Source organism: Rhinoderma darwinii, chromosome 1, assembly GCF_050947455.1.
Source record: "Rhinoderma darwinii isolate aRhiDar2 chromosome 1, aRhiDar2.hap1, whole genome shotgun sequence".
NCBI lineage: Eukaryota > Metazoa > Chordata > Amphibia > Anura > Rhinodermatidae > Rhinoderma > Rhinoderma darwinii.
In genome coordinates this window covers 621,475,107-621,494,550 of record NC_134687.1, presented here as the reverse complement: position 1 = coordinate 621,494,550, position 19,444 = coordinate 621,475,107, and the positions used below count along the sequence as shown (strand labels likewise).

The 19,444-nt window shown below is 47.7% G+C and overlaps 2 protein-coding genes across 6 annotated transcripts in view; one reads left to right on the top strand and one right to left on the bottom strand.

Moving 5' to 3' along the window:
* Positions 1–16,621, bottom strand: part of WDR70 (WD repeat domain 70) — a 291,197-nt gene extending 274,576 nt beyond the window's left edge. Inside the window, exons 1-5 of one of the 4 annotated variants that reach the window (XM_075842124.1) lie at positions 16,520–16,621; positions 13,535–13,597; positions 12,366–12,449; positions 11,893–11,995; positions 10,038–10,197 (exon numbers count right to left, since the gene is read on the bottom strand). In XM_075842124.1, coding sequence (XP_075698239.1) covers positions 10,038–10,197; positions 11,893–11,995; positions 12,366–12,449; positions 13,535–13,597; positions 16,520–16,565 — 456 coding nt within the window. In that variant the 5' untranslated portion in view covers positions 16,566–16,621. Of the gene's footprint in view, positions 1–10,037; positions 10,198–11,892; positions 11,996–12,365; positions 12,450–13,534; positions 13,598–13,712; positions 14,153–16,077; positions 16,101–16,138; positions 16,344–16,519 lie in introns of those variants that run through there. The other 3 variants (XM_075842132.1, XM_075842147.1, XM_075842140.1) reach the window with 3 other exon arrangements.
* Positions 16,618–19,444, top strand: part of NUP155 (nucleoporin 155) — a 45,839-nt gene continuing 43,012 nt past the window's right edge. Inside the window, exon 1 of one of the 2 annotated variants that reach the window (XM_075842111.1) lies at positions 16,618–16,928. In XM_075842111.1, the coding sequence (XP_075698226.1) occupies positions 16,784–16,928 (145 nt within the window). In that variant the 5' untranslated portion in view covers positions 16,618–16,783. The remainder of the gene's footprint in view (positions 16,929–19,444) is intronic. The other variant, XM_075842102.1, reaches the window with a different exon arrangement.

Here is a 19,444-nt window from a genome sequence, read left to right as displayed (position 1 = left end):
GATCGCACTAGTGGAGCAAAAAAAATGATTACATTTAAAAAATAAAAAAAATAACCCTTTTATCCATAAATAGTTCACCATAAAAAATACGTACCTGGTATTGCCGCAATAGCAATGGTCTGAAGAATAAACTTCCCATTTTTTGCCGCATAGCATTCCATTTTTTTTTGTTCCCGACGGAATATGACAGAATTGCATTTTTATAACTGCAATTGTAATGGACCGTAAAATAAAGTCACCACGAAATCTATACTGCACGCTAAAAAATAAAAAACCATGGCGGAATTGTGGTCTTTGTTTTTCCACCCTAAACCCAGCCCCTCAACAAATATATTTATATATTATTTTAAGGGGTTGTCCACTTTCAGCAAATGAAGGTTATTTTTTTGGGACAATTAAAAGTTAGACAATTTTCCAATATATTTTCTGTATTAATTCCTCACTGTTTTCAAGATCTCTGCTTGTTGTTATTCAGAAGGAACCTTCATAGTTTACTACCATTGCATAAAATTCTGTCCATGGTCACGTGATGGACACACAGGTGCATGGCTCGTTACATGGTCACGTGATGGACACACAAGTGCTGGGATTGTTACATGGTCACGTGATGGACACACAGGTGCACGGCTCGTTACATGGTCACGTGATGGACACACAGGTGCACGGCTCGTTACATGGTCACGTGATGGACACACAGGTGCACGGCTCGTTACATGGTCACGTGATGGACACACAGGTGCACGGCTCATTACATGGTCACGTGATGGACACACAGGTGCACGGCTCGTTACATGGTCATGTGACGGACACAGGTGCACAGCTCATTACAAAACACAGATCTGATACACATACTGTTGCAATCCCAGCACCTGTGTGTCCATCACATGACCATGTAACGATCCCAGCACCTGTGTGTCCATCACATGACCATGTAACGATCGCAGCACCTGTGTGTCCATCACATGACCATGTAACGATCCCAGCACCTGTGTGTCCATCACATGACCATGTAACGATCCCAGCACCTGTGTGTCCATCACATGACCATGTAACGGTCCCAGCACCTGTGTGTCCATCGCATGACCATGTAACAATCCCAGCACCTGTGTGTCCATCGCATGACCATGTAACAATCCCAGCACCTGTGTGTCCATCGCATGACCATGTAACAATCCCAGCACCTGTGTGTCCATCACATGACCATGTAACAATCCCAGCACCTGTGTGTGCATCACATGACCATGTAACGATCCCAGCACCTGTGTGATTGTCACATGACCATGGACAGAATTTTATCCACTGGAAGTAAACAATGAAAGTTCCTACTGAATAACAGCAAGCAGAGATCTTGGAAACTATAAAAAATGAATACAGAAAGTATATTGGAAAATCTTATAACTTTACAAAAAAATAACATTAATTTGCTGAAACCGGAAAAGGCCCCGTTAATCAATAAATTACACCAATATGGTGCCATTGAAAAGTACAACTCATCCCACAAATCCCTCGTACAGCTACTTTGTTGAGAAGATAAAAAAGTTATGGCTCCTGGAATGCGGCAATGAAAAATTCAAAAATAAATTGGTCGGTCCTGAAGACCAAAAATAGGACGGTCCTTAACCCCTTAAGGACACAGCCTGTTTTGGCCTTCAGGACGCAGCCAATTTTTTCAAATCTGACATGTGTCACTTTATGTGGTAACAACTTCGGAACGCTTTCACCTATCCAAGCGATTCTGAGACTGTTTTCTCGTGACACATTGGACTTTATGTTACTGGCAAAATTTGCTTGATACATTAAGTATTTAATTCTGAAAAACACCAAAATGTAGCGAAAAATTTCAAAAATTAGCATTTTTCTAAATTTATATGTATCTGCTTGTAAGGGCGGATTCACACGCACGCGATTTGTGTCCGTGCAGCCCGCATGGTTTTCCCGCGAGTCGCACGGACCTATGCAAGTCTATGGGGCAGTGCAGACTGTCCGTGAGTTTTGCGCAGCGTGAATCCGCTGCGTAAAACTCACGACGTTCTATATTTCTGCGTTTTTCGCGCATCACGCACCCATTGAAGTCAATGGGTGCGTGAAAACCACGCATGCCCCACGGAAGCACTTCCGTGGGACAAGCGTTATTCGAGCAACAGCAGTAAAAGAATGAATGTAAACAGAAAAGCACCACGTGCTTTTCTATTTACAAACATCCAAACGGAGTGTCATAATGATGGCGGCTGCGCGAAAAGCACGCAGCCGCGCATCCATATGAACAGGGCACACGGAGCGGTCAAGTGGCTTTTGCGCGCGCAAAACGCACACGTTCGTCTGACTCTGGCCTAAGACAGGCAGTTATACCACACAAAATTGTTGCTAATTAACATCCCCCATATGTCTACACTAGATTGGCATCGTTTTTTGAACATCCTTTTATTTTTCTAGGACGTTACAAGACATAGAACTTTAGCAGCAATTTCTCACATTTTCAAGAAAATTTCAAAAGGCTATTTTTACAGGGACCAGTTCAGTTGTGAAGTGGATTTTAGGGCCTTATATATTAGAAACCCTCGATAAGTCACCCCATTTTAAAAACTTCACCCCTCAAAGTATTCAAAACAGAATCTAGAAAGTTTCTTAACCCTTTCGATGTTTCACAGGAATTAAAGCAAAGTAGATGTGACGTTTTAAAAAATTTTTTTTTTTTTGCGCAGAAATTAATTTTTTATCTATTTTTTTTTGTAACACAGAAAGTTTTACCCGAGAAACGCAACTCAATATTTATTGCCCAGATTCTGCAGGTTTTAGAAATACCCCACATGTGGCCCTAGTGCACTTATTGACTAAAGCACCGGCCTCAGAAACAAAGGAGCACCTAGAGGATTTTGGCGCCTCCTTTTTATTCGAAAATATTTTAGGCTCCATGTCAGGTCTGAAAGGCTCTTGCGGCGCCAAAACAGTGGAAATCCCCCAAAAGTGACACCGTTTTGGAAACTACACCCCTTGAGGAAATTATCTAGGGGTATAGTGAGCATTTTGACCCTGCTGGTTTTTTGCAGAAATTATTGGAAGTAGGCCGTGAAAATGAAAATCTACATTCTTTCAAAGAAAATGTAGGTTTAGCAAATTTTTTCTAATTTCCACAAGGACTAAAAGGAGAAATGCACCACTACTTTTGTAAAGCAATTTCTCCCGAGTAAAACAATACCCCACATGTGGTAATAAATGGCTGTTTGGACACACGGCAGGGCTTAGAAAGGAAAGAGCGCAATTTGGAGCTCAAATTTAGCAGGAATGGTTTGCGGAGGCCATGTCGCATTTGCAAAGCCCCTAAGGGACCAAAACAGTGAAAACACCAAAAAATTTACTCCATTTAGGAAACTACACCCCTTGAAGAATCCATCTAGGGGTGTAGTGAGCATTTTGAACCCACAGGGGTTTCATAGATTTTATTAGAATTGGGCAGTGAAGATAAAAAAAATCCTTTTTTTCCCATAAGACGTAGCTTTAGCTCCAAATTTTTAATTTTCTCAACAAATAAAGGAATAAAAGAACCCCAACATTTGTAAAGCAACTTCTCTGGAGTACGGCAACACCCCATTTGTGGTCATAAACTGCTGTTTGGGCACACAGCAGGGCTCAGAAGGGAAGGAGTTCAGATTTTGCTGGATTGGTTTCTTGACACCATGTCACTTTTGCAAAGCTCCTAAGGTACCAGTACAGTGGAAACTCCCCAAAAGTGACTCGATTCACGAAACTACACCCCTTGAGGAATTCATCTAGTGGTGTAGTGAGCATTTTGATCCCACAGATGTTTCATAGATTTTATTAGAATTGGGCAGTGAAAATTAAAAAAAATACCTTTTTCTTCAATAAGATGTAGTTTTAGCTGAAAATGTTTAATTTTCTCAACAAATAAATGAAAAAAAGCACCCCAACACTTGTAAAGCAACTTCTCCTGTGTACGGCAATACCCCACACGTGGTCATAAACTGCTGTTTGGGCACAGAGTAGGGCTCAGAAGGGAAGGAGCGCCATTTGGCCTTTGGAGTACAGATTTTGCTGGATTGGTTTCTGAGCGCTATGTCGCATTTGCAAAGTCCCTGTGGGACCAAAACAGTGGATCCCCCCCAGAAGTGACCCCATTTTGGAAACTACACCCCTCAAGGTATTCATCTAGGGGTGTAGTGAGCATATTAACCCCACAGGTGATTGGCAGAAATTGGTGTGCACTCGATGTGGATTTTTTCCATAGATATGCCAATATGTGGCGCCCAGCTTGTGCCACTGGAGACACACACCACAAAAGTTGTTAAAAGGGTTCTCCCGGGTATGGCGATGCCATATATGTGGAAGTAAACTGCTGTTTGAGCACACTGTAGGGTTCAGAAGGGAGGTAGCGCCATTTGGCTTTTGGAGCGTGGATTTTGCTTGTAGTAGTTTTGTTTGGAGTCTTACTGGTGTTTCCGTTTATAATGTGGGGGTACATGTAAGCCGGGCAGAGTATATCAGGGGTATAGTCAGGTGGTATAATAATGGGGTAAAAAAAACAATAAAATAATCCATAGATGTGTGTTATGCTGTGACACAATCCTTTCTGCACAGGCCGGTGTCGCACTGATAAATGGTCTTTACTTATTCCCCTTTTGGTCCACACTCCGCACCTTTGAAGTTTGGGGAATTTTGCTGGGAAAGTGTTGTCCTGGTATAATGCGGGCGCCCTCACTTCCAGCAGATATGTTTGTGCCCTCCCCTTCCTGGTTTCCTAATTTTAGGTCCTTGATAATTCGCCTTTTGAAACAAAAGAAACGTTCCCCTCGGGCCGGCACAACTGCATATTTTTATTTCCTGGTTTATTGGTGCCTTGACTAATTTTATTTTTTGATAGATGTAGTGGTATGAGGGCTGTTTTTTTTGCGGGACGAGCTGTAGTTATTATTGGTACCATTTTGGGGCACATGCGATTTTTTGATCACTTGTTATCCTTTTTTTTTGGGAGGCAAGGTGACCAAAAAACAGCAATTCTGGCATATTTTTTTTATTATTTTTATACAGCGTTCACCACGCATTATAAATTACATGTTACCTTTATTCTGCGGGTCAGTCCGATTCCGGTGATACCTAATTTATAGCACTTTTTATGTTTTACAACTTTTTGCACAATAAAATTACTTTTGTAAATAGAATGGATTTTTTCTGTCGCCAAGTTGTGAGAACCATAACGGTTTTAAATTTTTAGTCGACGGAGCTGTATGAGGGCTTGATTTTAGTGAGACGAGTTATAGTTTTTATAGGCACCATTTTTAGATACATGCGACTTTTTGATCACTTTTTATTTCAATTTTTGGAAGACGAAGTGACCAAAAAATAGCAATTAGGTCAGTATTTTTTTAGTTTGTTTTTTTACGGCGTTCACTGCGCTGGATAAATAATATAATATTTTTATAGTTAAGGTCGTTACGGTCGCAGCGATACCAAATATGTATGGCTTTATTATTTTTTTTCAATAATAAATGACTTGATAAGGGAAAAAGGGCGATTGTGTTTTGTGTTATTATTTGAAACTTTTATTGTATTTTTTACAACTTTTATTTTTACACTTTTTGTTTTACACTTTTCTTTAGTCCCACTAGGGGACTTGAAGGTCCAACTGTTTGTTTGATGTTCTAATACATTGCACTACCTATGTAGTGCAATGTATTAGAACTGTCAGTTGTTCACTGACAGCAAGCCGATCAGGCTCCGCCTCCGGGCGGGGCCTAATTGGCTTCCGTAATGGCAGATAGGAAGCCAGTTAGGCATCCTGTTGGCAAGGCTGGCGACTGTTACTATGGCATCGCATGGCAGGCTGCAGATTTCATACAAACCACTTTGATGCAGCGATTGCATTGAATCGCTGTATTGAAGGGGTTAATGCCAGGAATCGGAGCTAGCCGGCGCCATCTTGCCGATGGTACCGGAAGCCTCCTGGGCCCCGCCGACGACAGGGCATAGGAGGATTCCGTTACTGGCAGACCGGGAGGTATTAGCCCTCCGATCGCCTTTGCAGCCACCGGCAACCCAGCGATGCTGGGGTGCCGGTGGCTATAAACTCCTCACATGCTAGCTCCGGTCCTGGCCGATACCTCAGGGTGCCAGCTGTAACATACAGCTATCACCCGGCGGTGATGTCGCTGGCTCAGCTCCTGAGCCAGCTCCATCTGTTCCACGTACAGTTAAGTGGAATTGCAGGAAAACACCATCTCCCATCGCGTAACTGTACGTGAAATTGCGGGAAAGGGTTAAAGTGGTTTTCCGGAAAGAGAAAATTGTTGGGTTATCCTCTGGATAGCCATTAATATAAGATAGGTGGGGGTCCAACTCTAGACATTCCCTGCCTACGAACTATTCCTAAGGATAAGCTATTAATTTTCTCTCTACTGAAACCCCCTTTAAGGGGTTAAAAATGTTGCCCAAATAGGATAGGGCATAAAAAAAATCCTAGAGGTAAAACAGCCAATTCAGCAGCTGACCCCACAACGATCCCCTGCATTCAGAAAAAAACAAACATCTAACCTTCTATGTATATGGCCAAATTACCCCCTATCATACAGACGACATTAGGGAGCGGGGGATGTGTAAAGGTCAGTGACAACCCCTTCTCAAGCTACAATGGGAGCCAAAAGTTGTCACCCAGCTTTCCCAGAAAGATAAAGATTCTCTATAAATTTAAGAAACTGTGGTTCGGCATGCCCTCCACTCGCGTGCCCCTCAGCACATAACATAGATTTAGCATAGGGACACCCGTGTGTTGGGATGGCTTGCGTGCCATGTGACGGCAACAATAAAGAATACGCTGTTGTTTCCGGAATCCGCTATATTTCTCGTAGAGAACAGCAGCGTGACGGATATATAATGAAGTTCTAACATTAGTCATCTCCAAGAATGAGGATTCCAAATAAGGGATTTCTAAAAAACCTAAAGGGTTATCAAGCTGTATGGATTAGGTCTATCCTGCGGAGGAGAGGGAGCAGGCATGATAGACGACGGGCTGTACGGCCTGGACCTGCATTAAAGACTTCACACTTGGAAAATGTAAAATGCCAGCCACCCTGAACATGTATCACCGGCTTCCTGTGGGTTCTATTAGGACTCGTATAATGTTGGAGGACGACGGAAATTAAAATTTATAGATGTGGGAAAAACGGAATCCCCCAAAGCCAATTGTGATGACGTAGTACACTGCTAAAGACCACGCTGGCTGAAGACTGTCTCACGCGATGACGCCGGCTGAAGACTGTCTTTTAGGAAAAAGCTTCACGCTGATAGGTCAGCATCAGAGGCTCAGCGGTAGCTCCGCCCATTTAGAATTGCTGGCGGCCAAACCCACTTGACTAGCCAGCGGGTCATTACCATATTGGTTGCTATATCAAGAGGGGTTCATAGCTCAGCAACCGGGGGGAGACGCACAAGTACAGGACAAACACCGCTGGACTCACAGACACAGCGGCTATTAGGTGAGGGACTACTAAGTCATTTTGAAGGACCTAGTGACAGGTCCACTTTAAGGACCAAGCTGATGGAAGAAAGAGAATGTTTTTATCCCCCCCCCCCCCCCACACATTTCAACTACACGCACTTGACGCTGAAGACGAGTAGAGCCGTCAGTCAACTGCAAAGTGTTTGGAGCCTAAAATGCCGAACACAACCCGATTCGGCAGACACTGAAAACGGAATTTGCATATGGCACATGGCAGAATAAAGCTGCGCTTTACACTAATATAAGGACTAAGATATGCAATAGAGATCTGTTTCTACTGCTTTCCCCTATAGCTAACCAGCGGAGTCAGCAGTTTGGTAGGCTCAATACTAATGACAGGCTCTATGGCTATAGAGAGGATTTGGAGCTCTGTATCAGAAATAAAAACTACTATAAAAGATATATTATGAAGTATCAGAACAGAACTCCTTAAAGGGAACCGGTCGCCAGCATTTCACCTCTTAAACCAGCACTACCATGTGGTAGTGGGTGGAAAATCATTTCTATATAACCTATAATGGTCTTCTTAGTCGGCTCTGTGGCTTTAGTATTCGGTTTTTTAGTGTCCCCACACCGTATGCTAATGAGCAGAAAAGAGTCACATCTTCATTTGAAAAGAGTCACATCTTCATTTGAAAAGAGTCAAATCTTCATTTGAAAAGAGTCACAGCTTCATTTGAAAAGAGTCACATCTACATTCCTCAAGTCTTTCCGGGTTTACCCCGCCTTCTTACTTCTGATTGACAGCTCCTCGCCTTCCCCCAGCACACAAAATCCCACGCTTGGTCATTGATGTCCTATTCTGGTATTTGCGCACAAAGGGACACCAGATTATTACGATAAAAGGCGCAAAATGTTTGCAGACCGTTATTACATTCGGAGGAGTTTAGGAGCGGGGATAACGGCAATGAACTTTAGATAGCAGCGGCCAGTGAGGGAGAAGTAAAGTTCAATAGGTGAAATGCTGGTGACCGGTTCCCTTTAAGCTTTTTAGATAAAATAAATAAATATGACTCGGATAATCAACCAAACCAAAAAGGATTATATGTAGACAGCGCTGTTCCTTCAATTAATTACAGTGTAGGGATTCGATGGGCTGTGAGGTTAAATAACCTCATTAGGGTAAATGTCTGATATATGCGTGTCCCAGCTCTGGGACCCGCACCTATTTCGTGAACGGAAGTCGCCGCCGCCGACCACCAAATTCAGGTGGAGAATCAATGGAACAATTGATTCCTTTGGGAGTTACAGAAACAGCCGAGCACAGCTTTGCGTTCCTCTGTGCTATGCTATCAATCCCATGATGCCTCAGCACAGCATCACATGATTAACTAGAGCCAGTCCTATCTCTGCCTGCTGGGGAGGACAGTGTGATTATGCTTCCTTATAATTCTACATAAGCCTGGGAGGCTGAGCTGTGATCTTCTCCGTTATACACTGTGTGAGAGAAGCATATCTAATCATCATCAGTAATGGTCATAAGAATTCCAGCCCCCCCCCCCCCCCCATGTGGCGGTACAGTCCATGTAATGACATCATACAGGAAGTTCTGGTGCCTGTATGAGTAACACAGGATTATCCCCAATAACTCAAATAGAAAAAGCGTTTCACCGAAGCCGGATTCAGATTGTGTCTAGTGTGATACACAGTGATAGACGCAGAATAAAAAAGAGAACAGGCAAAACACGGACACATGAAATTCCTTAGTGGAACACATGGTAAGCTGTAGTCTTTGTAGGAGTTATCCTTTAAGGAACCAAGACTGTACGACCATGTGATCCAATAAAAACACGCAGCATCTGTGGACTGAACGCTACAATCCAAAAGTAGACCTTGCTTGCATGTTCGGAATAGCAACTACATAAAATGCTTCTGTTCTCAGAATCTATCCCTTTACAAGTGGGAACAGTCCAATAACAGAACAGTCAAGTGTGAGAAAAACTAATTCTGTTAGCCTGTGTCTGCTCTGTTTTATGGTAGACAAGCGGTTTTAGGGGAGTTCCAGAGCGTGTTCCTGCGCACCAACGGCGGCAGTGCTGTAGTAGAAACAATGCTGTCTAGGTCTTTTGACCCTCGGTAGCACCCGTAGACTAAACCGCAGAGAGAACGAGCGTTCATTACGAACGCCGAAGTGGAACCAGTGAAGACGCTGCAGGCCGTAAATCATGTGGACAGGTGAGTGACATTAGCCAACACGCATTTGCTTGTGCAGACTTTGTACTGTAAACCCTGTACCGCGTGGTACCCAAATGTGAGAGTAAAAAGTATACCGAATCTCAGAGTCTATTATTGCATACCTTTTCTTCCAAAAACGCAGGACTTGGATACCTGACTTGTGTGAGCTGATTTACAATTTTTCTTGCTCTGATTGGTTACATAGATTAAGCCGGTGTCTGCTGATTACAGAATACAGGCTGCAGTAAATTTCCTGCCTCTGACTGGCAATGATTGGAAGTTTGACTTCCCTGCAGCAGCCCTACCTAAAGTTGGGTCACTTTGGAGGGAGTCAACATCATGTGTTTAAACTTACGTCATCCTCATCATCTCCGTCATCATCTTCGTCATCCTCATCACTGTCTTTGTAGCCAGGAGGGAGTGGAGGACCAATCATTTCATCATCTGGAGCGTGAGAACTGCTGCCTGGTGCTGGGGGGCCAATGAACTCATCATCAGAGCCGTCATCAGAGTCACTACACCAAATCAGACAAGCAAGTTTCACATTAGAAGGGGTATTTTCTGGTTTCAGCAAATAATGATATTTTCCTTGTATAATTAAAAGTTATACAATTTTCCAATATCCTTTTATATTAATTGCTTATGGTTTTTAAGATCTCTGCTTGCTGTTATTCAGTAGAAACCTACAATGTTTACTCCTAGTGGATAAAATTCTTTACTGATCATGTGATCACAGGTGCAGTGTGGTTACATGGTCATGTGATGGACACACAGGTGCAGGGCTCGTATGTGTATCAGAGCTGTGTCTTGTAATGATCCGTGCACTTGTGTGTCTATATACACACACACACACATTATATAAACTTTTAATAAATATTTACAGTTCCCAGGGAACGATGCTGAATTTTAACCCCTTATGGCCCATAGCCCATTTTTAGAAGGAATATTTCCGCTTTTTTCACCCCGCATTCGGTTAGCGAGCTTGTCTTGATATTTTTAGGATGAGATTGCTATTTTGAGGCCTTGTTTATGGGAAGACGGGGACAGAAGATATTACAGGCATCATTTTTTGGAAACTACAAGTTAGCGTTTACTATGTAGGAATTTTTATTTTTTGGTGTTTATTGTTTTTATTCATTTTTTTCTTTTAGTCCCATTAAAGGGGTTGTCCACAACCGGCCAACTGATGAGCTATCCACGAGATAGGTCATCAGTACATCATCTGTGGAGGTCAGACACCCGGATCCCGCACCGATCTGCCACTCAGGCTGCCTCCGGGCACCGAACGTCAATGCCGGAAGCATATGGCTCCGATCATGAAATAGCGGCCGAGCTGCAGTACTGCGGCTCTGCTCCTATTCAAGTGAATAGGAGCAGAGCTGCAGTTCGGCAGCAGGGCCGCTATGCAATGTACGGAACCAGCTCCATACATTGCAATAACATCTGGTGCCCACAGGCAACCGGAGCAGCTTATCGGTGCGGGGTCCGGGTGTCGGACCTCCACCGATGATATACTAATGACCTATCCGGTGGATAGGTCATCAGTTATCCCGTAGCAAAAAACCCCTATAAGAGATTTTTACCTATTTTACATATATTTTGGACTTTTTAGTGATATCATACTGTTGTACACCTCTGCTATACATCCATGTGATTGCTGCAGCCAATCATTGGTCTCAGCGATCACGTGCCTTACATGCTGGCATTACCGCTAAGAACAGTAATTGGCTGCAGAAGTCACATGGATGCACGGCAGTAAAGTAAACAAAGATTTGCAGGGATCACTAAAGCATCAGCGCTGAAACGGCGGGGGAATTACCAGGCGAATATTGTTTCTTTTTTATGTGGATGCCCATTTCAACGGGGAGAGGGGGAAAAGCCGCTGCAAAACACCTATGGCAGCGGCTTATGTTCTGCAGGATAAAAGGATCGGTCATCTAGACCAACATGGAGGCCCCCCTTACACTAAATAGTGGTCTAATCCCGCTGAAATGGGTGGATTCAGCCAACTTTTATGGACAGCTTTAGGTCAGGTGCCGATCTGCTCTGGTCAGAAAAAACGGCAAAAATATAGTAAAAAAATAAAAATGACTAATAAATGATAAAGTGTTTCAAATATAAAACTAAATAAAGTTAAGAAACAATAATTGGGGGGGGGGGGGGTGAAGTGTAGGGGGGTTATTGTATCGGACTCGACTAATAGTCCCTACCCAGAGCTGGACTCTCTCTCGTTTCTCAGTCCAGAGCCAGAGGCCACAATCCTGGACGCTGAAATTTGCGGTTTCTTTTCTTCCCCTTCTTTCTCTCGTGCTTCTGTTTGGATAAAAATATATAAACCAGTTAATTCCTATGATCAAGCATGAAAAGAGAGTCTATTGCGGATTTTGATCTGCACACGTTCTCAATGCTAGGGAAAATGTCACAAGATACATATTGTTTCAATTAGGTTTTGTTTTCTAAATATTGCAGTTCTCACACTGGCCACTAGAGCACACACACAATAGGCTCGAAGTAAATGCCAAACTGAGACCATTTAATGCAGCGTGAAAGGGACATAACTGCTGCACATAGAAAAAAAATGAGCCTCAAATAAGGCAAGAATTTGCTGCACCTCAGTAACAAGTGTTATTTTTCTAAGAAAAAACATCTCGCCGGGAGTTATAGAATTTAAAAATTGACTTACCAAATGTTTTTTTGCTCCGTTCTACAGCTGTTCTACGGGTTTGCTCAAACATGGCTTCCAGGTCAAACGTCCGAGCTTTCCTGCCTAAAATATAAAAGAAGTAAAATATTAGATAACAATAGAAACCTAATAAAGAGCAGTGAAGAGCGCCCCCTCTCCCAAAACAACCAGTTTATATAGGCAACAATGTCTATCTTACAATGGAGCCCCTGCTTACATGGAAGAGTTTAGTGTCCTAGACCAAGAACTGCATCCGAAAGTGCAACCGGCCTGTCCTATTGATAATTGTCAGATTGCTGGGGCCCCACAACTAGTACCTTCCTTCTTCTCTACACTCCTGTCATCCGCCGTTTCATCCAGTAAGTGAACGGGGAGGCGTTGGAAAAAAAATTGCAGGACGCTCCTTGGTACGGAAGACTCTTTGTGCCTAATCAGCATATGGTGTGTGGAGGCATTAAAGGGGTTGTCCAGGTTGGGGGTTGTTTTTCATACTGATAACCTATTCACAGGATAGGTCATCAGTATATGATTAGTGAGGGTCTGACACCCGGATCCCTCACCGATCAGCCTCCGGATGTTACGCAGTGGCTGGTGTTGGAAGAAGATGGCTCCGGTCACAGTCTAGCAGCCTTACTGGGTTGCTGCAGCTTTCTCGCATTCACTTGTATAGGAGCAGATCTGCGGTACGGCCGTTATACAGTGACCACAGCTATCTGCTTCCGATACCGGCCACTGCGGATTTTCCGGAGGCTCATCGGTGCGGGATCCAGGTGTCGGACCCCAACCGATCATATACTGATCACCGCCCCGAGCCTAAACAACACCTTTACAGATCATTTTTACCGTTTTGCAAAAACCAAATCATGTTATAACGTGGGCGATGCTTTTCACAATACCAGACCAGCAGTGCAAGGAGTTTGTTGTGAAAAAAAACCCGACAAATTCCATTTAAAGGGATTTTCCAGATTCTTATTTTTGTCTAGCCTTCCATATCATGAAGAATAAGAAGGCTTTTCGTTTTCAATTCAATGTTTAAGAAAATAAAAATCCTCCCTTCAACCTCCGGCGCCCACCGATCTGGGCGCCCGTGCATGTGAACATTGCAGGGGCGCTCAGGTCTGTACATGCCCATTAAAATGGCACAATATTCCCCAACAGAAGTAACTCACCGAATCCAGAGAATCCCATTGTGGCAGCAACATTGGGGTCTTCAGAATCCTCCATTGTGGAAACTGGGATGTAAAGAAATAAATAAACAGAGGTTAAGGCAACATCACAACTAAGGCTCTGTTCACACTGGTGTCATGGCTTCAGTGACCAGTATACATAAGAAGAAGAGGCTCAGACCTGATCATCCGGAATGAAGATGATGAAGGCCACATCGCCAACAAGTTTGTGTGGTTCAATAGAAGGGACATGGTGTGATTAAAGTGGCATAGTACCCTCATACAATATTGGCATACAGTACCTACAGCATACCAGAAAACCGTAACCAAATAACTGAAATACTGTACAAAATAATACCACCATAAAGTAAAATAATTCCAATACCACTATAAATGCCAACGTAACAGGACCATACCAAATAGAAGATACAAACAATGGAGGAGAGGGGTCAAAAAAACTATGAAATTACAGCTCTAACCAACCTCTCATCCTCACCTCCCCCACACAGGAGAGGAAGCCACAGTGCCCCCATAATAGTGTCAGCCAATGCCCCATAACAGTGACAGCAGTGCGCCCATTGTGACAGCAACAGCTTCCCATGAGTGCCAACTGAAGATTTCTAAGAAATGTTCTAAAATCAGTTTCAGCCAGTCCCCACAAATGCCAGTAATAGTACTCCCACCACAGCACCCCCGTCAATTCCAGCCCCCATAACAGAGCAGAAGCAGCATATTAATAACGTCTACCACACTGTGTAATGTGCTGACACCTGAGGCTCAGAGATGATCAGGGTGATGATAGAGTGTCAAGGAAAGAAGGGGGGTGATGGGAAAGAGCATCAGGAGAAGAGGGGGCGATGGAAGAGAGCATCGGGAGAAGAAGAGGGGGCGATGGAAGAGAGCACCGGGAGAAGAAGAGGGGGGTGATGGGAGAGAGCGCCAGAATAGAAGAGGGGGGTGATGGAAGAAGAGAGGGAGATGGAAGAGTGCGCCGGAGGAGAGAGGGGTGATGGGAGAGAGCGCCGGCAGAAGAGGGGGTGATGGGAGAGAGCGCCGGCAGAAGGAGAGAGGGGTGATGGGAGAGAGCGCCGGCAGAAGGAGAGAGGGGTGATGGGAGAGAGCGCCGGCAGAAGGAGAGAGGGGTGATGGGAGAGAGCGCCGGCAGAAGGAGAGAGGGGTGATGGGAGAGAGCGCCAGCAGGAGAGAGGGGTGATGGGAGAGAGCGCCAGCAGGAGAGAGGGGTGATGGGAGAGAGCGCCGGCAGAAGAAGAGGGGGGTGATGGGAGAGAGCGCTGGCAGAAGAAGAGGGGGGTGATGGGAGAGAGCGCCGGCAGAAGAAGAGGGGGGTGATGGGAGAGCGCCGGCAGAAAAGGTGGGTGGGGCAAGAGGGGGGCGACGAGCGGCGGGGGAAGAAGAGGGGGCGACGAGCGGCGGGGGAAGAGGGGGGCGTTGAGGAGCGGCGGGAGAAGAGGGGGGCGTTGAGGAGCGGCGGGAGAAGAGGGGGGCGTTGAGGAGCGGCGGGAGAAGAGGGGGGCGTTGAGGAGCGGCGGGAGAAGAGGGGGGCGTTGAGGAGCGGCGGGAGAAGAGGGGGGCGTTGAGGAGCGGCGGGAGAAGAGGGGGGCGTTGAGGAGCGGCGGGAGAAGAGGGGGGCGTTGAGGAGCGGCGGGAGAAGAGGGGGGCGTTGAGGAGCGGCGGGAGAAGAGGGGGGCGTTGAGGAGCGGCGGGAGAAGAGGGGGGCGTTGAGGAGCGGCGGGAGAAGAGGGGGGCGTTGAGGAGCGGCGGGGGAAGAGGGGGGTGACGAGCGGCGGGGGAAGAGGGGGGTGACGAGCGGCGGGGGAAGAGGGGGGTGACGAGCGGCGGGGGGTGACGAGCGGCGGGGGAAGAGGGGGGTGACGAGCGGCGGGGGGTGACGAGCGGCGGGGGAAGAGGGGGGTGACGAGCGGCGGGGGAAGAGGGGGGTGACGAGCGGAGGGGGGTGACGAGCGGCGGGGGAAGAGGGGGGTGACGAGCGGCGGGGGAAGAGGGGGGTGACGAGCGGCGGGAGAAGAGGGGGGTGACGAGCGGCGGGAGAAGAGGGGGGTGACGAGCGGCGGGAGAAGAGGGGGGTGATGAGCGGCGGGAGAAGAGGGGGGTGTGGAGCGGTGAGAGAAGAGGGGGGTGATGAGCGGTGAGAGAAGAGGGGGGTGATGAGCGGTGAGAGAAGAGGGGGGTGATGAGCGGCGGGGGAAGAGGGGGGCGATGAGCGGTGAGATTAGAGGGGGGTGACGAGCCGCGGGGGAAGAGGGGGGTGATGAGCGAGTTGAAATAAGTGGCAAAAGTGACAACTAATACAAAACAGTCAAATCCAGTTACGAACCAACCAACAAGGTCACATAAACCGCTGAGGAGATAACAATAGGCCCCACTCTCAGAGCACAGGAATATAATATCTCTGTTCCTCCTGAGGCATGATGGGAAAGACATTTAGAATAAAATATAAAGTCTTTATTAAGACCTCATTTCAAAACGTCTTCACCAACTAAATTAGAAATAAACATTGATTGTACCAGGGCTGCCAATAACGCCGGTGACCGGAGCTGCCCGGTAATAAGCCGCTGCTATCAGTACCTGGTGCTGCTGTACACACTCCTGACTCCAGCACGCTCCCAGTCCCCGCCCCTCCAGAGAGTTCCTGACGCGGCTACTGTAGGAAGCGAGGGACAAACCCAGTCTTTCGCGTTTCTTTCCGTTATCAAACGTAACCGATAAGTATACTTTAACATTACCGCCCAAAGATGATCTCCAAAACGTATCAAAAACGGTTCACTTTCTAGGACGCACTAAATAATTTGCCCAAAACCAACATGGCCGGCGCGCGGTGCAATCTGTCACCTAGGTTCAGGAAGCAGTAAGGGTTAAAGCTAGTAATCTTGTACTATTCTGCTTTTTAGCTCAAAAAGTATCAATAACGTTCATTCATTACATTCAACATATAATCAAAAACGGAACTTTTTATTTGCCCACATCCAACATGGCCGTTGGACGGTAAAACCATCTCCTAGGTGACGTGACGCCATCAGGGCGCATCCTCCAGGGTTCTTGTAATACCCAATAGCTTGACAGCCAGGCGCGGCAGAATGACGTCAGCCCCTCAGCGTGCTTTGGCGGCGCGGTTTGCGCGGGTCGCCTGTTGTTTTGAACGTTGCGCCCTCAGCTGGAAGTTCTGTCCTAGAACTTGATTAGTGTTCCCTTCTAATTACATTAATCCGCACAATGCCCAGCGCAGCCCCGGGGGCACCGGCAGCCTCCGCCGCCATGCAGGAATCACTAGAGGGAGCCGGAAGAGTTATAGATCGGTTACTGCAGGAGGAGAGATCCTACCCCGACCTGTCTGACTTCCTCAACATACCGGCTCATAGTAAGACAAGGATCACAAGAGATGAGGAGGGAGGGGGACATGGGGCGTAGTATTGGGGAACGGGTCAATGGAAGGCTCAGGGAATGAAGAGTTAAAGAAGAGCAATAGAGGGAGGAGATAAGAAAAGTATGAGAGGGTGAGGAATGAAAAGATGGGGGTGATGAGAGCGAATGGAAGAAGAGGGGGATGATGGGAGAGTGGGTCAGGAGAAGAGGGGGATGATGGGAGAGTGGGTCAGGAGTAGAGGGGGATGATGGGAGAGTGGGTCAGGAGTAGAGGGGGATGATGGGAGAGTGGGTCAGGAGTAGAGGGGGATGATGGGAGAGTGGGTCAGGAGTAGAGGGGGATGATGGGAGAGAGCGGAAGAAGAAGAGAGGGGATGATGGGAGAGAGCGGAAGAAGAAGAGGGGGGGATGATGGGAGAGAGCGGAAGAAGAAGAGGGGGGGATGATGGGAGAGAGCGGAAGAAGAAGAGGGGGGGATGATGGGAGAGAGCGGAAGAAGAAGAGGGGGGGATGATGGGAGAGAGCGGAAGAAGAAGAGGGGGGATGATGGGAGAGAGCGGAAGAAGAAGAGGGGGGATGATGGGAGAGAGCGGAAGAAGAAGAGGGGGGGATGATGGGAGAGAGGGGAAGAAGAAGAGGGAGGGGATGATGGGAGAGAGCGGAAGAATAAGAGGGGGGGATGATGGGAGAGAGCGGAAGAATAAGAGGGGGGGATGATGGGAGAGAGCGGAAGAAGAAGAGGGGGACGATGGGAGAGAGCGGAAGAAGAAGAGGGGGACGATGGGAGAGAGCGGAAGAAGAAGAGGGGGACGATGGGAGAGAGCGGAAGAAGAAGAGGGGGACGATGGGAGAGAGCGGAAGAAGAAGAGGGGGACGATGGGAGAGAGCGGAAGAAGAAGAGGGGGACGATGGGAGAGAGCGGAAGAAGAAGAGGGGGACGATGGGAGAGAGCGGAAGAAGAAGAGGGGGACGATGGGAGAGAGCGGAAGAAGAAGAGGGGGACGATGGGAGAGAGCGGAAGAAGAAGAGGGGGACGATGGGAGAGAGCGGAAGAAGAAGAGGGGGACGATGGGAGAGAGCGGAAGAAGAAGAGGGGGACGATGGGAGAGAGCGGAAGAAGAAGAGGGGGACGATGGGAGAGAGCGGAAGAAGAAGAGGGGGACGATGGGAGAGAGCGGAAGAAGAAGAGGGGGACGATGGGAGAGAGCGGAAGAAGAAGAGGGGGACGATGGGAGAGAGCGGAAGAAGAAGAGGGGGACGATGGGAGAGAGCGGAAGAAGAAGAGGGGGACGATGGGAGAGAGCGGAAGAAGAAGAGGGGGACGATGGGAGAGAGCGGAAGAAGAAGAGGGGGACGATGGGAGAGAGCGGAAGAAGAAGAGGGGGACGATGGGAGAGAGCGGAAGAAGAAGAGGGGGACGATGGGAGAGAGCGGAAGAAGAAGAGGGGGACGATGGGAGAGAGCGGAAGAAGAAGAGGGGGACGATGGGAGAGAGCGGAAGAAGAAGAGGGGGACGATGGGAGAGAGCGGAAGAAGAAGAGGGGGACGATGGGAGAGAGCGGAAGAAGAAGAGGGGGACGATGGGAGAGAGCGGAAGAAGAAGAGGGGGACGATGGGAGAGAGCGGAAGAAGAAGAGGGGGACGATGGGAGAGAGCGGAAGAAGAGGGGGACGATGGGAGAGAGCGGAAGAAGAGGGGGACGATGGGAGAGAGCGGAAGAAGAGGGGGACGATGGGAGAGAGCGGAAGAAGAGGGGGACGATGGGAGAGAGCGGAAGAAGAGGGGGACGATGGGAGAGAGCGGAAGAAGAGGGGGACGATGGGAGAGAGGGTCGGGAGAAGAAGGGGACGATGGAAGAGTGGGTCGGAAGAAGGGGACGATGGGAGAGTGGGTCGGGAGAAGAAGAGGGGGACGATGGGGGAGAGGGTCGGGAGAAGAAGTGGGGGACGATGGGAGACCGGGTCGGGAGAAGAAGTGGGGGACGATGGGAGACAGGGTCGGGAGAAGAAGAGGGGGACGATGGGAGACAGGGTCGGGAGAAGAAGAGGGGGACGATGGGAGACAGGGTCGGGAGAAGAAGTGGGGGACGATGGGGGTCGGGAGAGGAAGAGGGGGACGATGGGAGAGGGGGTCGGGAGAAGAAGAGGGGGATGATGGGAGAGAGGGGAAGAAGAAGAGGGGGATGATGGGATAGAGCGGAGGAAGAAGAGGGGGATGATGGGAGTGAGCGTCCGGAGAAGAGGGCGGTGATGGGAGAGAGCGTCTGGAGAAGAGGGCGGTGATGGGGGAGCGCGTCCGGAGAAGAGGGGGTGAGGTAAGAGAGCATCGAGTGAAGAGGTGGCTGATGGGAGAGTGCGGAAGAAGAGGGGGATGATGGGAGAGGGGGTCGGGAGAAGAAGAGGGGGACGATGGGAGAAGGAGAGGGGTTGGGAGAAGGAGAGGGGGTCGGGAGAAGGAGAGGGGGACGATGGGAGAGGGGGTCGGGAGAAGAAGAGGGGGACGATGGGAGAG